At 63.5% G+C, this 23083-nt stretch overlaps 1 protein-coding gene across 8 annotated transcripts in view; it reads right to left on the reverse strand.

The window, feature by feature from the left end:
* The window catches only part of HSPG2 (heparan sulfate proteoglycan 2), a 41468-nt gene that overhangs the window by 15889 nt on the left and 2496 nt on the right, over positions 1-23083 (reverse strand). For 7 of the 8 annotated variants that reach the window (XM_050982483.1, XM_050982482.1, XM_050982478.1 and 4 more), the window contains exons 2-51: positions 20543-20672; positions 19691-19774; positions 19142-19251; positions 18995-19053; positions 18238-18398; positions 17942-18067; positions 17171-17413; positions 15895-16014; positions 15690-15821; positions 14763-14907; positions 13610-13758; positions 13384-13530; positions 13145-13308; positions 12898-13074; positions 12374-12570; positions 12150-12297; positions 11942-12069; positions 11786-11872; positions 11636-11694; positions 11495-11562; positions 10805-10945; positions 9876-10052; positions 9596-9775; positions 9295-9413; positions 9108-9219; positions 8916-9029; positions 8709-8836; positions 8545-8631; positions 8411-8460; positions 8239-8327; positions 8024-8164; positions 7752-7943; positions 6839-6931; positions 6674-6754; positions 6363-6593; positions 5285-5398; positions 5068-5195; positions 4901-4987; positions 3772-3998; positions 3584-3694; positions 3404-3504; positions 2903-3083; positions 2322-2381; positions 2024-2146; positions 1796-1936; positions 924-1066; positions 704-839; positions 471-616; positions 250-388; positions 19-173 (exon numbers count right to left, since the gene is read on the reverse strand). In XM_050982483.1, coding sequence (XP_050838440.1) covers positions 19-173; positions 250-388; positions 471-616; positions 704-839; positions 924-1066; positions 1796-1936; positions 2024-2146; positions 2322-2381; positions 2903-3083; positions 3404-3504; positions 3584-3694; positions 3772-3998; positions 4901-4987; positions 5068-5195; positions 5285-5398; positions 6363-6593; positions 6674-6754; positions 6839-6931; positions 7752-7943; positions 8024-8164; positions 8239-8327; positions 8411-8460; positions 8545-8631; positions 8709-8836; positions 8916-9029; positions 9108-9219; positions 9295-9413; positions 9596-9775; positions 9876-10052; positions 10805-10945; positions 11495-11562; positions 11636-11694; positions 11786-11872; positions 11942-12069; positions 12150-12297; positions 12374-12570; positions 12898-13074; positions 13145-13308; positions 13384-13530; positions 13610-13758; positions 14763-14907; positions 15690-15821; positions 15895-16014; positions 17171-17413; positions 17942-18067; positions 18238-18398; positions 18995-19053; positions 19142-19251; positions 19691-19774; positions 20543-20672 — 6561 coding nt within the window. The remainder of the gene's footprint in view (positions 1-18; positions 174-249; positions 389-470; positions 617-703; positions 840-923; positions 1067-1795; positions 1937-2023; positions 2147-2321; positions 2382-2902; positions 3084-3403; positions 3505-3583; positions 3695-3771; positions 3999-4900; positions 4988-5067; positions 5196-5284; positions 5399-6362; positions 6594-6673; positions 6755-6838; positions 6932-7751; positions 7944-8023; positions 8165-8238; positions 8328-8410; positions 8461-8544; positions 8632-8708; positions 8837-8915; positions 9030-9107; positions 9220-9294; positions 9414-9595; positions 9776-9875; positions 10053-10804; positions 10946-11494; positions 11563-11635; positions 11695-11785; positions 11873-11941; positions 12070-12149; positions 12298-12373; positions 12571-12897; positions 13075-13144; positions 13309-13383; positions 13531-13609; positions 13759-14762; positions 14908-15689; positions 15822-15894; positions 16015-17170; positions 17414-17941; positions 18068-18237; positions 18399-18994; positions 19054-19141; positions 19252-19690; positions 19775-20542; positions 20673-23083) is intronic. The other variant, XM_050982477.1, reaches the window with a different exon arrangement.

The raw sequence follows: 23083 nt of genomic DNA on the forward strand, positions 1-23083 counted from the left end.
ACCCTCTGCATCCCCTACCTGGTGCTTGGCTGGGAGGGACCCCCCACGCTTGTACCAGGTGACAGTGGCCTGTCCCTGCCCGGCCACGATGCAGTTGAGGTCCAGGGTCTGTCCCTCGGCCACGGTGGATGAGGATGCCTCAATCCGGACAGGGACACCCGAAGCTGGTGGTCCTGCAGGGGAGGACAGAGCTGTGACTGTCTGTTGGGAACCAGCTGTTCCCTCCAGTGCTGCTGAACCCAGTCTCACCATAGGATGAGCCTGATGCGGCCACGACGGTGACAATTACAGATGCCTCCCGGGCAGCGGTCCCCAAGCTTGCCCGGCACACGTACTCCCCTGAATCAGCTGCTGTGATGTGGGGGACACGGAGCCGGGACCCTGAAACCTGCAGTTGGGGACATGCTTTGGTGTCACGCAGCAGGGGACTGGGCACCGTTTGGGGTGCTGCCCACCCTGCTGTGCCCTACCTGGTGGCCAGGGGGCAGGGAGCCCCCACGCTTGTACCACGTCACGGTGGCAGAGCTGGGTCCTGCCACCACACAGTCCAGGTCCAAGGTCTGTCCCTCGGTGACAGATGGGGATGAGGACTCGATGCGGACAGGCGGCGCCACCCCTGTGGGGAGCAAAAGGGGCAACAGGGGTGGGTTGTAGCCCCCAGAAACCATCCCCAAACACCATTGGTGTCACCCACCCTACTCACCTGGCACCACGGCCACCTCGATAGCAGCATGGGCAGTGCCGGCGGCGCTGGTGCCCACGCAGAGGTAGATGCCACCATCAGCTGCCGTCACAGCAGGGATGACGAGCGTGGCAATGTCACCGTGCTCAGCGCGGGACTGTGGCACGAGGGTGGGTGTCAGAGGCACCTGTGGTGCACCCACACCCCCTGGAGCATCCACAGCTGCCAGCACCCCACTCACCTGTGGCGGCAGAGTGCCCCCCTGCTTCTCCCAGGTGATGGTGGCAGTGGGGGTCCCTGAGACTCGGCAGTAGAGCCGCACTGTGGAGCCCTCCTGCACCTCCGTCCGCTCCGGGCTCACCTGCACCTGTGGGGTGCCTGCACCTGTGGGGAGGGGGATCAGGGCGGTGCTGGGGGCAATGGCGGGATGGGGACAATGGGGGTGACATGAGTGATGTAGACGATGAGGGTGAAGGGCACGGGGGGATGATGGAGGTGATGGGGGCGATGGGGGACAGTGAGAGTGATGGAGATGAAGGAGATGATGAGGATGATAAGGGTGATGGGAATAATGGAATGATAAGGGATGATGGGATGATGGAGATGAGGGGACAATAGGGGATGAAGGGGAAGAAGAGAGCAAGGGGGACAATGAAAGTGACAGGGATGGTGGGGACAATGAAGGGTGTGAATGGGAGGTGACAGAGACAATGGTGGTCATGATGGGATGATGAAATGATGGGATGGTGGGGATGAGGGGGATGGACAGTGGGAGATGACAGGGATGATGAGGGTTACAGGGATGATGAGGATGACAGGGATGACACACATGGAGACTATGGAGATGGACAGTGGGAATGATGGGGAGTGACACAGATGGTGGGTAATGATGGGAACAAGAGGAGTGACATGGCCAATGGGGACAATAGGGGTGATGTATATGACAGCAGTGATGGGAACAATTGGGGTAATGGCGATGATGGAAGTGATGGGGATGGCGGTCATGGGGACAATGGGGTGACAGGGACAACAGAGATGATGGGGATGATGGGACCATGGGGTGACTGATGATGAAGATAATGGGGGTGAAGGGACGATGGTGATGCCGCTCACCTTGCACATGGAGGAAGGCGCGTGCCGTGTGCTGCCCGGCGCTGCTCCGTGCCCGGCACTCGTAGTGCCCGGCATCAGCGGGCTCGACCGCGGCGAAACGCAGCGTCCCGCCCTGAACCACGGCCTGCGGCGGCAGCGCACCTGCAGGGACACAGCCTGCCATCACCCCTGCTCTCTGTGTCCCCCCACCAGCTCCCGGTGTCCCCCCCGTCCCCAGGGGGCACCTACCGAGCCACTCAAGGGTGGGCTGGGGGCTGCCGGTGACCACGCAGCGGAACTCGGCCGGCTGCCCCGGTGCCACACTCAGCTGCGCCGGCTCCACGGTGGCGGTGGGGGCGCTGGCGGTGCCAGCTGCGGTGAGACCCGGGGGGGGGATTTAGGGCTTGCCAGGCCCCCCCAGTGCTGTCCCCAGGCGGTGGGAAGCGGGGTGGCGTGGCACAGCCAGCAGCAGGGTGCATGTGGAGCCCCGGCATGCAGTGGGTGGGGGGAGCATGCGGACCCCAGGAACTCTCCCCTGGTGACTTACCCGGTCTGTGCCCCTCCATGAACTCTACAGGTCCATAGAACATCTGAGTCTTTGAGGCAGCTGCAGGAGGGAGTGGGTCTCAGGGGAGTGTGGCTATCACCCTGGAGTCCAGGTACCAATCCTGCCCACCACTCTGGTGTGCAGGCACCAAACCTACCCCTCACCATGGCATAGAGGCACCAAATCTGCCCATTGCCCCAGTGTCTGGGCACCAAGTGTGCCCACCATTCCAGTGTCTGGGCATTCAATGTCTCCATCACCCCAGCATCTGGGCACCATCACCACAGAGCCAGGGTGGTGAGCGTGCCCATCACCTGGAGGACTGGACTGGGCATCAGGCAAACCCATCAGCCTGGTATCCAGACATTGAATGTGTCCATCACCCTGGCATCTGGGCATCAGCCTCCAAACAGCAAACATGCCCATCAAACCCAGCATCTGGGGGCCAAGTGCAACCACCACACCTTGCCTTGGCACTGTGTGTGCCCATCACCCTGCTGTCTGGGCAGTCAATATGCCCATCACCCTGGTGCTGCCCATCACCCTGTCACCACGGAGTGAGCCACAGTGTGGGGGCTCACCCTGGACATAGAGCGTGGCAGTGCCCTGGTCCATGTCCAGCATGTTGGAGCCGGTGCAGACGTAGACTCCAGCATCCTGGGGCCGCACCCCGCGCAGCGTCAGGATCCCGTTGAAGTCCACGGCGCCTGCCGGCAGCGTTCCATGGTTCTGCCGTGTCCACACCAGGGTGTAGGCAGGAGACTGGGGGGACAGAGGTGGGGAAGCCTGAGGCCGCTGAGATGGGCACATGGCAGGGCACATGCCCAGCTGTGACCCCATGGGAGAGAGGTGGCACCCAGGGTTGTCCCATATAGCTACATAAGGACCCAAGGGGGCTTGGGGGGTCCATATGGGCACAGCGGTTCCTGTGCTCTGGATGTCCCCATGAGTACATCCTTGGGTGTCCCTTTGCTGTGTAGGACCAGGTGGGCACCCAGGGGCATCTCCACACCCTGAATGTCCCTGCACACACATAGGGGTGCCCTGCAGCACCCCTGCCATGCTGTGCCGCTTCCCCTCACCTTGCTCTTGGCGGTACAGACAAAGGTGACATCGGCGCCAGGCTGCACCCGCTGCACCCGCTTCTCCTCCACGGTGACGGTGATGGGCTTGTCGGGGGTCTCTGCACCCACACAGAGAGGTGAGCCCTGCTCCTGCCTCCCCTCCGTGCATGTCCCCCCCTCTCGGTGACAACGACCTACCGGTGACAATGACCTCGGCGCGGCTGGCGTTGCTGTGCCGGAGGTTGCGGCAGGAGCAGACGTAGACGCCGGCTTCAGAGGGCTGGATGCTGGGGAAGTGCAGCTCCTCACCTGGGGGGACAGACAGGTGACACCCCATACCTTGGGGACACCCCGATGTCCCCCCTCTCCCCTGAGCCACCCAGTACCTTGCTGGCGGCTCTGGGCGCCCTCGGGGAGGGGCCGCCCGTCCTCTCGCACCCAGTGGTAGTAGAGCGGGGGGTCCCCGACGGCGTGGCAGCGCAGGGTGACAGCGCTGCCCTGCTGCACCGCGGTGCGCTGGGGGTGCACACGCACGGCCAGCGCGGGGGGCGGCCCCACGGGGACACAGCCCTGTCCCCGCACCGTGGGGTCACCCGTGTAACCGGGGGCACAGCTGCGGGGAACAATGGGGGCACGGGGTTTGAGGGAGCCTGGTGGGGTGGAAACGGGAGGAAGTGTATGGGGATGGGTGGGCTGGGGTGGGAACTTTGGGGTGTGTATGGGGATGGGATGGGCATTTTGGGGTACGCAGGGTGGGTGTATTGGGGTGAGCATATCACGGTGAGTACATCAGGATGAGAATAGTGGGGTGGTGACCGTGTCAAGGTAGGTATTAGGGTGGACACTTTAGGGTATCTCCACTGGGGTGAGGCCATCAGGGTAGGTGTGCTGTGTGTCAGGGTGCTTATGTCAGGCAAAAATCTGGGGTGAGCTCATAAGGGTGAGTACATCGGGAGGGTGAAGCAGTTGAACATTGGGATGGCTATATTGGGGTGGGTGTATTAGGGTGGGTATATTGGGGAGCACTTTGGGGTGGGTCTGTAAGGAGAAGGCTATCAGGGTGAGTATACTGGGTTGCATAAATTGGGGTGAGCATATTGGGGTGCATATGTTGGGGTGAGTACACAGATGCTCTTCAGGATGCATGTATGGGGGTGAGCTCATAGGGCTGAGCACATTGGGTGGGTACAGTGGGAGTACATTGGGGTGGGAACGTGTGGGTGGATAAATGGGAGTGAGCCCATCAGGGTATGTGAAGGTGAGGCAATGGAGGTGGGCTTTGGGGATAGGTATACAAGGGTGACTCAATCAAGGTGAGGTTTTGGGGTAGGAATATGGAGGTGAACCCATCAGGGCAGGTATAGCAGAGTGGGTATATGGGGGTGAGCCCGTGGGGTGGGGTTTTGGAGGGGTGTATTGGGGCTGGCTCTGGCGAGGGGTATATTGGGATGGGGTTTGGGGGTGAGCCCATGGGGTGGGTTTCTGGGGCAGGTTTTGGGGTGCCAGCAGCCTCACCGCTCGCAGTACTGCCCGGTGTAGCCCGGCTCGCAGGCAGTGCAGCGGTACCCACCGCCTCCCAGGCTCTCACAGGTCCTGGAAAACCTGCGGGGACAGAGCAAGGTGAGGGCAGGTCCCTTTCCTGGCACCCAGCCCAGCACCCCCAGCCCAGTGCAGGCACCCACTGGTTCTCAGGGTACGGGAGGGGACAGGCGCAGGGCTGGCAGTCCTCGGGGGTCCCGGCGGTGGCGTCCCCGTAGAAGCCGGGGGCGCACTGGTCACAGAAGTCCCCTGCCGTGTTGTGCAAGCATCCCTGGGGGATAGTGGGGGCACAGATCGGGGGTGTCAGGGCTGGGCCAACACCACAGCTCCCCCCAGAAGGTTGGGGACGTGGGGCCTTACGGAGCAGGCGCCGCTCTCGGGGTGGCAGCTCTCGGAGTGGCCATTGCACTCGCACAGCTCACAGTGGCCCAGGTAGAGCCCCCCGCCAGTGCGCGTGTACCCGGGGGCACAGTCCTGCGGGAAGGGACAGCGCTGGCACACCCCAGCCTGGGCAAGGGGCTGGGCAGGGCTGAGGAGGGGGCTTGGGGGACAGATGGGTGATGATGGGGGTGCTGGGTGGGTGACAAAGAGTGATGGGGGTGATAGCAGGAATGCTGGGGGGAGGATGGGGGAGTGATGGTGATGATGGGGGGATGCTGATGGGATGATGGAGAAGGATGGGCTAAACCATGAATGAAGGGAGAATTGAGGGGTGATGGGGATGATATTGAGGTGATGGAGGGGCTGGGGACAGATGGATGATGATGGGTGGGCTGGGGGGGTGATGCAGGATGCTTGGGGTGATGCTGGGTGGGAGTATCTAGGGGTGATGCTGGGGATGATGGGGAGGTTCATGTGGTGTCATGGGGGGTGATGATGTGGTGTGATATGGGGGGTGATGGGGGAGTGATAGGGGGGTGCTGGGGGTACTGGGGGGATGCTGTGGGCTGATGGGCAATGATGGGACTGCTGGTGATGATGGTGCAATGATGGAGGGGTGATGGAGGGTGTGCTGGGGGGTGATGAAGGGGTGATACTGCAGGGAGAATGGAGGGGTCACAGGGGTGAGGCTGGCGGGGTGATGGTGGGTTTGATTGCGAATAAGAGGGTGGAGGGATGATGATGGGGGGGTGATAGGAGGATGATGATGGGGGGGTGATAGGGGGATGATGATGGGGGGTGATGACGGGGGATACTGGAGGGATGACGGAATGCTGGGGGGTGTGATGGCCGGATGGAGGGTGATACTGGCCATGACTGGGGGATGTGGGCTTGATGATGGGGGCAATGGTGAAAGGAGTGATGGTGGGGATGGAAGGTCACCTTGGGCTGGTGGTGGCATGCTGGAGGGTGATGAGGAGGATGATGAGGAGATACTGAGGAGGAGGTAGAGAGGTGATGGAGGTGTTGGGGTGACACTGGGAGGAGCTGGGCTCACCTGGCAGGACAGCCCATGGTATCCAGGGGGACAGCGACATTCCTCCACCTCGGGGGCCGGGGGTAGGCCGGGCTGGGGGGGCACGGCCGTGTCCATGGCCACGTCGGTGATGGTGGCCGCGGCTGTGCTCGTGGAGTAGGTGGCTCGGATGAGGATCTCATCCAGGTCGGCCAGTGCCATCAGCAGGTGCTCCCGTGTGGCCGGCTGCCCATCTGGCCGCTGCCAGTATTGCTGCAGGAACGGGGGGTTAGCAGGGGACATGCTGTGGGAAAGGGGGACATCAGGGACGAAGGCTGCCCACCACCTCCTACCTCCCGAAAAATGATCTCGAAGGCCTGCGGGGTCCGCGGGGGCAGGTCAGGCTGGTAGGCCACCAGCGTGATGTCATTGCCCTGTGGACAACAGGGACAAGGGGGTCAGGGGGTCCTGGTGTCACCCGGTGTGTCCCTGTGCCACCCCAGCCAGCACCCCCTTACTGTGATCTGGACGTCGGCATCGGGCAGGGGGGCTCCCTGTCCCCCCGGGGTGTAGGTCAGGGTGTAGCGCAGCCGACCGCCATAGGAGCCCACCTAATAATGGGATAATGGGATTGTGGGATGGGAAATGGGGAGAGGATGGGATGGGATGGGATGGGATGGGATGGGATGGGATGGCATGGCATGGCATGGCATGGCATGGCATGGCATGGCATGGCATGGCATGGCATGGCATGGCATGGCATGGCATAATGGGATGGGATAATGGGATGGGGTAATGGGATGGGGTAATGGGATGGGGTAATGGGATGGTGTAATGGGATGGTGTAATGGGATGGTGTAATGGGATGGGCAAAGGGAAGAGGTTGGGATGGGATGGGATGGGATGGGATGGGATGGGCAAAGGGGAGAGAATTGGCATGATGGGGACAGGGATGGGGATGGGGATGGGGATGGGGATGGGGATGGGGATGAGATGAAATAGGGATGAGGAAGAGGAGAGGGAAAAGGGAGAGGGGAAAGTGGAAGGGGAAAAGGGGAAAGGGGAAAGAAAGATGATAGGGATGAGAAAGGGAAGAGGATGGGGAGGGAAGGGGATAGGATGGGGAAAGAGGAGAAAGAAAAGAATGGGGATGGTGAAGAGGACAGGGGATGGCACAGGGTAGGGATGAAAAAGGCAAAAATTATGAGAAAAAGGAAAGGAAAAGGGGCAAAGGGGAAAAGGAAAAGGTGAAAATAGAAAAAAGGGAAGGGAAAAGGAAGAAGAAAAAGGAGAAGGGCAGAGAAAAGGAGGCTGTGCCCAGCCTGCCCCCAACAGTGCCCAGGGTGCCCATGGGGAGGGGGTGCAGCCCCTGGTGGGGCATTCCCATGGCTCCCATGGGCACCCCTGTCCTCCCAGGGGTCACCCTGTTACCTTGTCCCCCTGGTAGGGAGGTGGCAGCTGCCAGTAGTAGGAGTCAGGGGGCAGCTCCCCGAAGCGCTCATAGGTCAGGTGGGGCTGGGGGTGCCCCAGCTGCACCCCAAAGCCGCTGTCCACACGGGTGCTGCGCTGGCGGTTCACCAGGGCAAACCCCTGGGCATCCCCTGGGGCAAAGGATGTCCGGATCTGCGGGATCGAGGGGTGAGAGGGGTCTGGGACAGGTGGGGACACCCTGGGGACATGTGGGGACAAGAGGGTACACTCACAGTGCTACGGGCGTAGGCAGTGCTGGTGCAGTGCTGAACGATGCCCATGCAGAAGCAGGGCAGGCACCCAGCTGGCTCATCCCCGCTCAGGTGGAAGTGGTGGGGACGGCACGTGGCACAGTGGGGACCTTCCACGTTGGCCTGGGGGAGAAGACAGCGTGGTGACATTGCCCTGACACCCTTCCTGGGGTTGGGGACACACACACAAGACTCACCTTGCAATGACACTGCCCGTTGGCATCGCAGCCCTCCCGGGTGCTACCTCGTGGGTCACACTGGCATTGCGCACCGGGGACACCTGGCACTGAGGAGTGACACACAGTCAGCCACAACCCCCTTAGTGCCACCGCAGGGGACACCACTTTGTCCCTGCCCTGTGACACTCACCTCGGCACGGTTCTCCCTGCAGCGGGTCCCCCACGTACCCGGGCAGGCACCTACAGTGGGACAAACCCAAAGGAGGCAGTGAGAGGAGCATTCACCCCAAAAACACCCCTGCCCCACCCCAGTGTCCCTGTCACCTCTCGCAGAGGCGCCCGCTGTGCCCTGGGGCACAGGCACTGCACGTGGGCTGCCCATCCGTGTCCTCAAAGCAGATCTTTGTCACTCTGTGGAGGGGACAAAGGGACAGGTGACACCCAGTCAGTGTCCTCAGGGATGGTACAGACCAGGGAACGGCACCTACTGGGTGTCCCCATGGGGTCCATGGCAAGGACAGGGTTGGCAGTCGCCTGGGGTGCCCCGGGTGGCATCGCCATAGTAGCCAGGTTGGCACTTGTCACACTGGGGACCCTCCGTGTGGTCCCGGCAGCCCTGTAAAGAATGGGGATGATGGCATTGGTGTCCCTGCCATGGGGGTCCCCTGGGAGTCCCCTAGGAGTCCCCAGCTGACCTGGCAGATGCCGGTGTCAGGGTGGCATTCGCTGGCATGGCCGTGGCACTGGCACGGCTCACAGGTGCCCAGGTAGAGCCCGGCGCTGCTGCGGGTGTAGCCGGTGTCACAGTCCTAGAGGGGACAGTGGCAGTGGGGTGGGACACGGCTCAGCATCCCCACAGTGGCAGTGAGGGGACCCGAGGGTCTCACCTGGCACGAGGCCCCACGGTACCCAGGGGGGCAGGCACAATCCTCCACCTCCAGCGCAGGCGGGCGGCCGGTGGCGTGTGGCACTGCCACGTCCAGGGTGACATCAGCCAGTCTGCAAGGACAGAAGGGAAATCAGCACTGCCCTGCCACCCTGCTGTGTCCCCTCCTGACTCCACCAGGAGCTCACCTGCTCTCCTCTGGCTGCTCCGAGTAGGACGCCCGGATCATGAACAGGTCCACGTCGGCCAGGGCCATCAGGAGGTGCTCACGGGTGGCATCGTGCCCATCTGCGCGGCGCCAGGCGCCCTGTGCCACACCAGGGTGACATGGGGGCTGCCATCCCCCACTGCACCCTGGGGCATCCAGGGTGACCTCCCTATGGCAGCCAGCCTGACCCCTGGGGCCCCCAGACCAACCTGTCCCCAGCACCCAGTCTGACCCCACTCCATGACCCCTCGCACTGGGTGTCACACAGGGACCCCTCTCACCTCACGGATGGGCACAGTGACAGTGGTGGGGACACCGGCCGGAGGGGTGTCACTGGAGAAGTGCTCCAGGAGGATCCCATTTCCCTGGAGCAGGACGTCAGGGTGCCGGGGGGGCAGGGGAGCACCAGCCGGGGCCCGGTGTGTCACCGTGTACCGCAGCTCCCCGCCATATGCTGTCACCTGTGGGGACACTCAGCATGGCTCGGGGGCACCCGCTCCCCAAACTGGGTGGTGGGGACACGGAGAGGCACAGAGGTGCCCCCCGGAGCGGCTGTGTCACCTTGTCCCCGGTGAAGGGCGCAGGCAGCACCCAGTAGTGCACGCCCCGTGGCAGCTCTCGGAAGGCGTCGAAGCGCAGCTCCCGCGGGGACACAAAGTGTGGCACGGCCCCCACCAGCCGTGCCCCCGACAGGTTGGCCAGGGGCAGCGGTGCCGAGTCCTCAGAGCTGAGCAGCACCTGGGGGAGAGATTGTGGTGGGCATGGCCTGGCATGGCATGGCACTACATGGCACGGCAGGACACTGCATGACACTGCAATGGCATCACTTAGCTCAGCATGGCCCTAAATGGCACAACATGTATGTTGTATGACATGGCACTACATGGCTTGCCATGGCATGGGTGACATGACATTATGGTATGGCATGGCACAATGTGGTGCTACATGGCACCACATGGCATGGCACAGTGTAACACCACAGAGCATGCTATGGTGTGTGACAGTACATGGCATGGCACCATATAGCATGACACAACGCATAATGGCACGTCACTGCACAGCACAGCAAGACATGGCACAGTATATTCCAGCATGGCATGGCATGGCAAGGCATGGCATGGAACATCAAGACAATGACAAGGCATGGGATAGCATGGGATGGTATGTCGAGACAATGACAAGACATGGCATGGCATGGAATGGCATGTCAAGACAATGACAAGGCATGGCATGGCATGGCATGGAACATCAAGACAATGACAAGGCAAGGCAAGCCACATCAAGACAATGACAAGACACACCATGCCATGGAATGGCATGTTAAGACAATGACAAGGCATGGCATGGCATGGCATGGCATGGCATGAAACATCAAGACAATGTTAAGACCTGGCACGCCATGGAATGGCAGGTCAAGACAATGACAAGACATGGCACGCCATGGCCCAGGATGGCCCAGCCTGTCCCGGCCTGTGCCCTGCCGAGGGTACCTGGTGGCGGTGCCAGGCGGAGCTGGCGCAGGAGCGGGACAGCCCCATGCAGAAGCAGGGCAGGCAGCCCGCGGGGTTGGCAGCACTCAGGTGGAAGGTGCCCGCGGCACAGGAGTCGCAGAGGCGGCCACGGACATTGGGCTGGGGACACAGGGAGGGCAGGGGTGAGCAGGGAATGGGTGGGACTGACTGCGGTGGGATGGATGGGGGGGGGGTGGGACTGGGTACCCCAGGGACCAGACTGGGTGCCATGGGGGGCCAGACTGAGTGATATGGGGGACTGGAGTGGGTCATGTGGGGGATGGACTGGGTGCCACGGCGGGGTTGTCATTGGTGCTGGGGAGATTGGACTGGGTGTTATGGGGGATTGGGGAGGGTCCTGCTGGGGGGTTGGGCTGGGTGCCATGGGGCAGGGGATGGGATTGGTGCTGGGTGGATTGGACTGGACACCCCAGGGATTGGACTGGGTGCCACAGAGGTGGGACTCGGTACTATGGGAGGGTGAGACTGGTTGCCTCAGGGGATCTGGACTGGGTACCATGGGTCAGAGGTAGGACAAACGCTAGGGCAGGGACTGTGTACCTGGGACCAGGCTGGTGCAGAGGGAGATGGCAACACCCAGCCCCCCGTTGCCCCCCCATTGTCCCCACCAATATTGCCCCACTGTCCCCCCCAGCCCCCTGCCCTCACCTTGCAGCGACAAGTGCCACCCGCCTCATCCTGGCCCCCACGGACATCACACTTGATGAGCTCCTGGCCTGCAGGCAGTGAGGGTGAGGGTGGGAGACACCCATGGGTGCAGGTACCCCCCAGCCATCACCCTCCACTCACCAATCGGGGTGCACTTGCCACCCGGCTGGATGGGGTCTCCCTCGTAGCCTGGGGCACACCTATGGATGGGTGGGGGATGGGTGGGTGACAGGTGGGTGATGGGTGGGGGTGTCAGGTGGGGGGGTTATGGGGAGGGACCCCCCTACCCACCTCTCACAGCGGCGGCCGGCATATCCAGGGGCACAGGCATCACAGGTGGCCTGGCCATCTGTGTCCAAAAAGCAGGACTCCGAGAACCTGTGGGTGACAATGACGGTGACACCAGAGCGGGGACATCAGGGGCTGGTCCCTGCGGTCAGCACTCACCTGCGAGATGGCTCCGTGTAGGGACAGGGACAAGGGTGACAAGCGGTGGCTGTGCCCTTGGTGGCATCTCCGAAGAAGCCAGGTTTGCACTTTTCACACTGGGGACCCTCCGTGTTGTGCTGGCAGTTCTGGGAGGGGGACACATGTCACGGGGGAGTGGTGATCCTGTGCTGTGTCCCTGTCCCCTTGTCAACCCCTCACTCCTTACCAAGCAGTGCCCAAAAACGGGGTCACAGGTGCTGGAGTGGCCATGGCAGCCACAGCCAGAGCAGGTCCCCAGGTAGGGTCCCCTCGTCACCCGCTCAAAACGGGGGGCACAGCGCTGGCATGACAGCCCCGTGTAGCCCACGGGGCACCTGGGGACAGAGCAGTGTGACAGTGGCATCCCAGCAGCAGTGGCACTGAGCCTGTGACCTTGCTGCCAGTGCTCACCTGCATTCCTCGACATCGCCAGCCGGCCCCAGGCCAGTGTCTGCAGTGCTGCTGATGTCCATGGCCACATCGCTGAGCCCCACGCTGGCCATGCGCCCGTCATACACTGCCCGGATGAAGATGCCCTCCAGCCCCTGCAGCACCAGCAGCAGCAGCTCCCGGCTCACAGGGGCACCCTGCTCGTCCTCCCAGTGGTCCTACCAGGATGGTGACAGCAGTGTCACAGCAGGGTGATGGTAATGCTGGCATCACCCACCTGCCACCACTGGCATCAGTGCCCATCATCAACATCACTGCTACCAGCATCACTCACTCGCCACCAGCATCACCCACCCTTCATCGGTATCTTCGTCCCGTCCCTGGATTCACCCACCCACCAATACAACTAGTGTCACAGTGTCACCCACCCCCTATCTGCATCACCCACCATCACCACCATCATCATCACCCACCCATCCCCAGCACCACCCATCCATCACCACCGGCACCACCTCCCCACCACCACCACCCCTTCTCACACCCACCTCGGTGAGGGGCACGTGCCGCCGGTTGAGAACATCTGGCTGGGTGTCACCAGCCCGTGCCCGCAGCTGCCGCCCATGGCCCCGCAGCAGCACGTCAGGGTGGGCGGTGGGCTCGGGGGGCCCCCGGCCCAGCCGGTACCGCACCCCATAGCTCAGCGCTCCCCCGTAGGCGTCCACCTGCCAGCACAGCGGGCTGTCAGCGGCCATGCCACTGGTGTGCCCAGCCCTGACCCAGCCCTGGCATCACCTTGTCCCCAAGGAAGGGCTCCGGCAGTGCCCAGAAGGCGTCTAGCGCCAGGAAGCGGCGGGACAGGTCCAGAAGCTGGAATTCCTCAGTGCCCATGTCTACATGGAGTTGGGTGGCTGAGAGCACCGGTGCGGATGGTGCTGCTGGCACCGTCACGTTGACACCTGCAAGGAAAATGCTCAGCCCCTGCTGTGTCCCTGGCCCCTGTCCAGCCCCTGTCCCCTGTCCCCAGAGCTCACCCTTGAAGTCGTCGGGGCGGTTGAAGCGCAGGTGGAGGCGGTGCCGGTGCCGGGTGGTGGCACGGCAGGAGGTGGTGACTCCAAAGCAGAAGCAGGGCAGGCAACGGGACGTCCCTGTCACCTGGAAGTGGCCCTCGGGACATGGCCCTGTGGGAGATGAGACAGCGGGTGATGGCGACAGTGCCACGGTGGGATTGGTGGCACGGAGCGGGGAGGGGCTGCTCACCAGGGCGGGTGACGGTGAGGATGCTGTCAGGGATGCCAAACACCATGCCCAGGGTGTTGATGGCCTCGCAGGTGTAGGCGCCTTGATCAGCCTCCTTCACGTCCCGGATTGTCAGGGTGCCCTGCCCAGCCTCGCTCACAATCGACACCCTGTGGGGCACATTTGCTACCCAGAGCCCAGCACAAGTGGAGCCCAGCATAGCCAGGAGCCACACACACCCCGTGCCCAGTACATGCAGCACCTGGCACACCTTGGGCTCTGCACACCCGGTACACCCTAAATAGCCAGTACAGCCAGTGCCCTGCACACCCACAACCCCTGACATGGGGTACACCCAGTGCCCTGCACACCCAGTACCCCACACACCCAGTGCCCAGTGCACCCAGTGCCCTGCACACCCAGTGCACCCAGTGCCCCGCATACCCAGTGCACCCAGTTCCCCACATACCCAGTGCCCCACACACCCAGAGCACCCAGTGCCCCACACACTCAGTGCCCTGCACACCCAGTGCCCAGTGTAGCCAGTGCCCTGCACACCCAGTGTACCCAGTGCCCCGCACACCCAGTGCCCCACACACCCAGTGCACACAGTGCCCCACACACCCAGTGCCCCGCACACCCAGTGCCCTGCACACCCAGTGCCCCACACACCCAGTGCCCCACACACCCAGTGCCCTGCATACCCAGTGCCCCACACACCCAGTGCCCTGCACACCCAGTGCCCCGCACACCCAGTGCCCCACACACCTAGTGCACACAGTGCCCCGCACACCCAGTGCCCCACACACCCAGTGCCCAGCCCCAGCCCAGGAGCCCATACCCTCGGCATGACGGGCTCACACCCCGGCTGAGCCCCCGTCACAAGCTCCTCCCACCGCACAAGCCCGCCCACCACCATCACACGTGCCAGCTAGCCACGCCCATTTGCCAAACCCCCGCCCACTCAGACCACACCCTGCACAGAAGCCCCGCCCCGAAGCTTGCCCCGCCTCTCAGCCCCCAAACAGACCCCGCCCACACAGACCCCACCCCAAATAGAAGCTCCTCCCATCACCGACCACACCCAATCACAAGTTCCTCCCACAGCAAGCCGTGCCCCTTCCTCCAATCCGTAACCAGCACCCCTTAGGCCCCGCCCTCGGCCCCCGCCCACCTGTGGCTGCTGGGGGTGTGTCCCCAGTTCAGGCGCCAGGTGACGATAGGGGTGGGGACACCGGTGGCTACACAGGTGAAGGTGACGGTCTGGCCTGGCACCGCCCTCACCGACTCCCGCGGCAGCGTCACCACCTGTGGGGGCACTGCCACCGCCACCCAGTCATTGTCACTGCCACCAGCACCACTCACACCGCACAGCACCCCCGGGGGACAGGGACACTGCCACCAGCACCACCCACACTGCACAACACCCCCGGGGGACAGGGACACCGCTACCGCCACCCAGTCATTGTCACCACCACTACCACTGGTGCAGTCACCACCCGCCCCAGGCGTCAAGGACACTGTCACTGTCACCCCTGTCATTCTAGACCGCCACAACCATTGGCACCACCTGCCCCACTGGCACCCCAGGGAACTGGGACACTGCCATTGCCACCCTGGAAGATGGGGACACTGTCACCACCAATCCAGACCCACCCAGGGACAGGTTCTTTGGCACTGTCTCCAGTCCAGCTTGGGGACAGGGTCCCCAGTGTGGCGGCCAGCACCATGCCACGGTGCCATAGTGTACCCAGTATGGTCCTGTGGCACTGACTTGGGCACACAGTCCCCAGCCCATTGTCCCCATGGCACAATGTTTCCAAGCACGGTGTCACCAGCCTGGCACCATGACACAATGTCCCCAGCCCTCTGCACTGGCACTTGGCCCCCAGCCAGTGTCCCCAGCCTGGTGTCACAGCAGAGGGTCCCTGGCACAGCTCAGACACAGCCCTGTATCCTGAGGACAGCTTGGGCACACGGTCCCCATCCTGGCGCCACAGCACCACATGCCCCCAGCATCCCTGGCACAGCATCCCCAGCACAGCCTTGGTCCCCATGTCCCCTGCCTGCCCCCTGGAGCTGTCCCCCTGGTGTCACTCACCACATCCAACCTCATCGCTGCGGTCGGGACAGTCGGGCTCCCTGTCACACTGGTAGCTGGCTCGGATGCAGCTCCCGCTGGACACACACCGGAATTCTGCTGGCCCACACGCCGCGCCGGGCGCCTTGGTGGCTGCAGGGGGTCACAGCACGGGGTCAGCTGTGTCCCCGTGTCCCCATAGGCGTCCCCAAGTCCCCGTACTCACGGCAGTCGCTCTCGTCGGAGCCATCGCCACAGTCGTTCTCGCCGTCGCAGCGCCAGAGCTTGAGGGCGCAGTGCCCGTTGTCACACTTGAACTCGTTGGGCTCGCAGGGGGACGGGGTGCCTGGGGGGCACGGGGCAGGTCAGCACCCAGAATCCCAGAATCAGTTAGGGTGGAAAAGGCCTTTGAGATCACTGATGACCCAACACCACCTTGTCACCCAGACCATGGCACTGAGTGCCACATCCAGGCTTTCTTTAAACACTTCCAGGGACGGTGACTCCACCACCTCCCTGGGCAGCCCCTTCCAATGCCCAGACACCCCTTCTGTGTAGAGCTTCTTCCTAATGTCCAACCTAAACCTCTCCTGCACACCTCAGGGCTGTGTCCTCTCATCCTGCTCCTAGCTCTCTGGGAGTAGAGCTCAACCCCCACTGGGCTGCACCGTCCTTTCAGGGAGTTGTAGAGCGATAAGGTCCCCCCTGAGCCTCCTTTTCTCCAGGGTTAGGAGGGTTGGGAGCCTCCAGCTCCCTCAGCTGCTCTGAACAGGACTTGTGTTCCACACCCCTCCTCAGCCTTGTTGCCCTTCTCTGGATGCTCCAGCCCCTCCATGTCCTTCCTAAATTGGGAGCCCAGAACTGGACACAGCCCTCAAGGTGCTGCCCAACCAGTGCCCAGCAAAGAGGAAGAATTACTGCCCTGCTCCTGCTGGCCACACCATTCCTGATCCAGGCCAGGAGCCGTTGGCCTTTTTGGCCACCTGGGCACACTGCTGGCTCATGTCCAGCCTGCTGTCCATCAGTGCCCCCAGGTCCCTTTCTGCCTGGCCACTGTCCAGCCACTCTGTCCCCAGCCTGTAGCCCTGCAGGGGTTGTTTTGGCCAAAGTGCAGGGCCTGGCACTTGGCCTTGTTAAACCTGACATCAATGGGTTCATCCTTGGATTCAGCCTGTCCAGGTCCCTCTGCAGAGCCCTCAACCCTCCAGCAGATCCACACTCACACCCAGCTTGGTGTGGATCTCAATGCCCTCACCCAGATCATCGGTGAAGACATTGGCCAGGACTGGGACCAACACGGATCCCTGGGGACACCTCTGGTGACCTGACAGCGACTGCCCCATCTCCCAGCGCTCCTGGGCCTGGCCATCAGCCCTTCCCAGCACAGAGTGAACCTGTCCAAGCCATGGACTGCCAGCTGCTCCAGCAGTTTGCCATGGCAGACAGAGTCCTGCTGAAGTGCAGGTAGAGCCCCCCACAGCCCCTCCGTCCCCCAGACCCACCGCAGGCGTCCTCGTCGGAGCCGTCGGCACAGTCGCGCTCTCCGTCGCACAGGTAGTCCCGGGGCACGCAGCGCCCGTCCCTGCAGGCGGCCTCGCCCCCCTGGCACCCCCCAGGTGCTGGTTTTGGGAGCCGAGGGGTGAAGGGGCGCAGGGGGGACGCTGGGGTGGTGCCCACGGGGACGGTGCTCAGCGGGCGCGTGGTGGCTGGGCGGGCTGTGCTGGGGGGCGGCCGTGGGGAGGGCTCTGGGGGCAGTAAAAGGGAGTTAGGGGGGATTTAGGGGTGAAGAGGGAGGGGCTGGGTGGGGCTGGAGGGGAGGGCTGCAAGGGGGGTATAGGGGCAGAATGGGGTGCAGAGGGGTTATATGGGGAAAAAAGGAGTGTGAGGAGTGTTTATGGGGCATAGGGGTAAAATTGGGGTGTAGGGGGATTAAAATGAGAAATGGGGGTGCAGAGTGGTATAGAGGGGTATACTGGGCAAAAGGGGTGTGGGAAGTGTTCATGGGATACAGGGGGGTGGGGGGAAATGAGGAAACAGTAGAGTATAAGAAGGGATAAGGGAAAAAGGAGTTGCAGGGAATGTTTATGGGGGTGTAGGGATAAAACAGGGGGCAGGGGGGTTAAAGGGGGAACTTGGGGTGCAGGAGGAGACTATAGGAGGGTTATAGGCAGGAGAGGGGGTGCAGAGGGGGAATGTCAGGGCCATGGGGTAGGGAATGGGGGCAGGGGGGTTGGAGGGGACAGAGGAGGCTCCGGGGTGCCCCATTGCCTCACCACATCCCTCCTCGTCGGAGGCGTCGTGGCAGTCAGGCCGGCGGTCACAGCGATATTCCAGGGCCACGCACTCCCCACTCCCACAGGAGAACTCCCCCGCCGTGCAAGCGCGTGGCTGGGGGGTCACTGAGGCCAGGGAGGGGGCACACGGTCAGGGGGACACCCCAAAACATCCCCCCCTCCCCCAAATTCAGCCAGCAGAGTAACACAGGGTTGGGATGTGGTGCTCTGAAGCCACTCCAGAGCACCCCAAAACCCCCTCAGGCTCCCCCCAGAGCCCCCCCACCAAGGCTCACCGGCTCCCAGGCGACGGAACTGGAAGCCCTGAGGGGAGGTGAGGTAGGAGGCGATGGAGCCGCCGGCCAGCAGGTCCCGCAGGACCCCCCCGAGCTGCGCCTCGTCCCCGTTCCCCTCCGAGCCCACATCCAGCTCCACGAACACATCCCCGTCCAGCTGCCTGGGGGACAAGGGGTCAGCATCCCAAAACAGCCACACTGCACCCCCAAACCGGCCCTGAGCCTCCAAACTGCCCACACTGCACCCCAAGAATTCCTCATCACCTCCAATCCACCCCATCACCTCCAAATACCTCAGTCACCCCAAAAACTCCCTGAACTCCCAAAAGCTCTTCACTGCACCCTGAAATGTCCTCACTGCAACCCAAAAGCCCCTCTTTGCACCCCAAAACATTCCCATCACTGACAATCCACCCCAACACCCACAAAACCTCTCTGTCCTCCCAAAAGCCCATCGTCGCACCCAAAACTCCCTCATTGCACCCCAAAAGCCCCTCATTGCATCCCAAAACATCCCCTTTACCTCCAGTCTGCCCCATCACCTCCAAACATCTCCATCATCCCCAAAACCTCCCTGCACTCCCAAAAGCTCCTTGCTGCACCTCAAAACTTCCTCATTGCACCCCAAAATCTCCCCAGATGATGCCTTGCTCCCCCAGGGCCCCCTGCCCCATCTCTTTTCCCGACCTTCCAAACCCCCTAAGCCCCCCTAGACTCCCCCAAGCCCCCCCAAAGCTCCCCAAGCCCCCCCACTCACTTGATGAAGACCACGCTGACGACCTGGTCCCCAGGCACTTTGTAATACTCTGACTCCAGCTGTTGGGGGGCAGGAAATGAGGACTCAGGATGGTCCCTTGGGTGTCCCCCCCACCCCAGCACCCCCTGAGTGCCCCCCAGTGCTCACCGTGTCCACCACAGCCTCAGAAATCTCCCGGAATTCCTCGGAGTCAGGGTCCTCCAGCCGGGGGCTGTAGTCGATGCTGCGGGTGAAGTTCACCAGAGCCCGGAAATAAACTGGGGGTGGGGGGTGCCAAAGTTGGGGGATGGGCCGCCAAAAGTGGGGGGGTGGCACCTGCACACCCAAAAAATCCCCCCCTGTGACCCTCACCCAGCTGTGACCCCCACCCAGCTGTGACCAGTTGTTCCTCCTGCTCCCCAGCTGTGTCCCCCCCTCCCGCAGTGATTGGGATCCCACCCAATAAAGCACAGGAGGAAGAAAAGTGGGGGTGCAGCAAAGGGGGGTCCCCAAAAAGTGTCACTTACTGATCGGGGGGTCGTCCTCGGGCTCGGCCACCACCATGCCCGCGGGCGCGGGGCGGGGCCCGGGCTCTGCCCCCGGGGAGGAGGAGGAGGAAGAGGAAGAGGAGGAGGAGGATGAAGAGGAGACAGAGGTTGAGAGCGGTGCCAGCGGGGACCAGCCCGGGGCCAGGTGCCATCCACAGTGTCCCCTTACCGGTGGGTGCCAGCCCGCCGCTGGGAGGCGGGGCCTTGACTCTCGGTGGCCAGGGAATGCCGCTGCCATCCTCTCCGCTGCCATCTGCCGTGGGCACAGCGTGAGGGTGGCACCCGCCCGCGGGACCCCCACATGTGTGGGCAGTCACCCACGGTGACCCCCCACCCGCCCATGGTGGCACCCAGTGCCACATTTGCCACCAAATGCACCAGATCTCAGTGCCATCCGCAATGGGGACCATGTGGTGGCACCAGGGGAGCAGCCACACTCCCATGGTGACACACACCCATGGCAGCCACCACCTGGTGGCATTTTACTGCCAGATGACACCAGGTCCTAGTGCCATCTGCCCTGGGGACAACATGGGAGCACCCAGGGTAGTATCTACCCATGGTGACAGCCACTCGTGGTGGCATTCACCCAAATCCTGGTGGCATCTGTGATGGGGGCAGTATGAGTGGCACTCGCTCGTAGTGCCACCTTATCACCAGATGCCAGCAGTACAAGTGGCATCAACCACAACGAGGACAGTGCAAGCAGCATCCAGAGTGGCAACCACATACCCAGTGCCACCTTAGTGCTGGATGCCATCAGGTCCATTTCCCATCTGCAATGGGGACAGTTGAGTGAGTGGCACCCGCGGTGGCACCAGCTGATGGTAACACCCCCCACCTGGTGACACCCATTCATGTCACACCCACCCACGGTGACATTCAGCCAAAGTGACTCCCACTCCTGATGGCACCTTCCCACCAGGTCCCAGTGCCATCTGCAGTGGGGACTGTGCAAGTGGCACCCAGGATGGCATCAGGACCGACCCACCCATCCTGGTGCCCCCCGCGGTCCCCTCACCTCCAGAGGCCACCAGGTCCTCGTCATCTGACAGGTGCCGGTAGTAGCGCCGTCCCTGCGTGTCCCCGACGTGATCGGCCACCGTGTCCTCGGGGAAGGCGTCGGCCCAGCCGCGGGCGCCGCCGGTGACCTGGGGGACGAGGCCACCATGGGACGGGGCCACCACGGGACGGGGCCACCCGCGGGACACGTCACCCCGGGGGGGACGGGGGTGGGGGTGCGTGGCTGTGCGATGGCGTCACCAGGAAAAGGGAGCGGGATGAGCTCATCACACACCCTTGGCATTCCTGCCCCGACCGGCACCGGGATCACCGGCACCGGGACTGCCAGCTCCGGGATCACCGGCATCAGGACTGCCAGCCCCGGGACTGCCAGCACCGGGATCACCGGCACCGGGACCGGTGTGAATGTGCGGGCACTGGGGCGTGTCCCAGGGAGCCCGGGTTGCACACGCGTGTGCAGTGACACGGGCCGTGTGTGCACACACGTTTACACTGCTCCACGTGTGCGCGGACATGGGAACACGCGTGTTCAGTGACACGGGGACGCGCGTGCACCGCGACACCTGGCCGTACGCACGCGTGCACCGGTACATTGCGTGCGCACGGCCACGCGCGTGGCCTGTCACGGGGGGAGCGTGCACGCTGACACGTGGCAGTGCACGCGCGTTTGCACGCTCCGCGCGCGCACCAACACCGAGGCGCGCCCACGGCCGGCCGTGCACGCGCGTGTTTGCAGCACCACGCGTGTGAGCGCACACACCGCGGCCGTCACCCACAGGTGACTGTGCGGGAACACGGGCACCGCCACACCCGCGCCCTGGCACACGCGTGTGCCCCGGCCGGGTGTGCCTCGGTGCCCGCGGGGCCGAGCACACGCGTGTGCCCCAACCGGGTGTGTCCCGGTGCCCGGGCGTGTCCCGGTGCCCCAGCCGGGTGTGCCCGGTGCCCCGGGGCCGAGCACACGCGTGTGCCCCAGCCCGGGTGCCCCCGCCCCGGCCCCGGCAGGAATCCGTCGCAGCAGCACTTTGCTGTGCAAACAAGCGCCGGGGGATTAGGCGGGCGCTGGGGGGACGGGACACGGGGGGAACACCGGGGGACAAGGGGGGGACACGGGGGGGCACGCTGCCACACGGACGGGAGGGCCCGACACCCCGAGGGGTCCGGCTGGGGAGGCTCGTCGTGGATGGGGAAACTGAGGCACGAGGCCGTGTGTGCTTGGCGTGGCTCTGCTGCTCTCCAGATGCGCACGGAGCGTGTGAGTGCTCACCCCACATCCCTACACTGTACCTCGCGCGTGGGGGCTCTACAATTGTCCCCACGCGTATGGCTGCTCAGTCGCCACACCGAGTGTGCGGGGGCTCTGCCACCCCGTCCCCCACTCGTGCACCGCGCCCGTGCGTGCCAGCCCCTGCTCCCCAGCCCCTGGCTGCCCTGGAATCGCCCCCCACTCGTGCACCGAGCCCGTGGCTGCCCAGCCCCGGCGCCGCAGCCCCGGCCCGGCCGGAGGAAGGGCAGCTGCGTGTCGGGTGTCCGGCGGTGTCCGCGCAGGGTCGGGGACAATCCCCCTCTCCGGTTACCGGAAACCTCTCCGCGCCGCGGCCCCGCACCCCCGGACGCCTGGGCCCCCCCGGACACCCGGGTCCCCCCCGCTGCCGCCGGGGCACCGCGCCCGGCCGGACGCCACGGCCCCGCCGCCGCTCACATTTTCCACTCCCCGGCCCAAATCCTGCCCCGCACCCTGGGGAAAAGTCGGGGGGAGGGGGGGCGAGGAAGAGGAGGTTGAGGAAGCACCACCCTGCCCACCTCCCGCTTCCAACGTGCACCCCAAACTGGGGGAACATCTCAAACCCCCTTACTCGGGTGTCCCCCGCCAGTTTGAATGCCCGCCCCCTGCCAGTTTGAATGTTCCCTAACTAAAATCTGGATGTGGCTCTTCAAATCTTGAAGTGGCCCCCAAATCTGGATGTGCTCCCCCCGTTAATTCATCCGGGTGAGGAAGAGGAGGTGACGCAGCACAAGAATAATAAGCGGGGGGGGTTATTAATAGCAGTCTCCCCCGGCTTATTGTTCCCCCAAGGTCATGCTAAAAGGTGCTTCCCCCATGAAAAAACCCTCCTCCCCCCTCCCGGGGGTCCCCACGGACTGAGCCACCCCCAGCTGGGGGGGATGGGGTCACCCCAGGATTTGGGGGGGCTGCCAGCACAGCTGGTGGGATGCTGGTCCCGGGGGGGGGCAGAGGCAGCTGCTCCCCCCCCCCTACTCAGCCGCCCCCGGGATTTGGGGGTGAAACAGCTGCGGGGTCAAAGCCACAGCCGGGCAGGCAGGGGGGCCCCAAATATGTGCCTGCCCTCCCCCCTCCCCCCTGCATTCCTCCCTGCTGGCATTGCCTAATTTATCCCGAGAGGACTCGGGCTGGGGGGGCCGGGCCGGGCGGGATTGGGGTAAATGGGTTTTGGAGGGCAGACTTTGATTTTAGGGGGGGATTTTCTGGGAGGAGACGGGGGGGAGGTGATGGGGTTTTGGGCAAGGAGATGGGTTT

Source organism: Serinus canaria, chromosome 21, assembly GCF_022539315.1.
Source record: "Serinus canaria isolate serCan28SL12 chromosome 21, serCan2020, whole genome shotgun sequence".
In the NCBI taxonomy this organism is placed as follows: Eukaryota; Metazoa; Chordata; class Aves; order Passeriformes; family Fringillidae; genus Serinus; species Serinus canaria.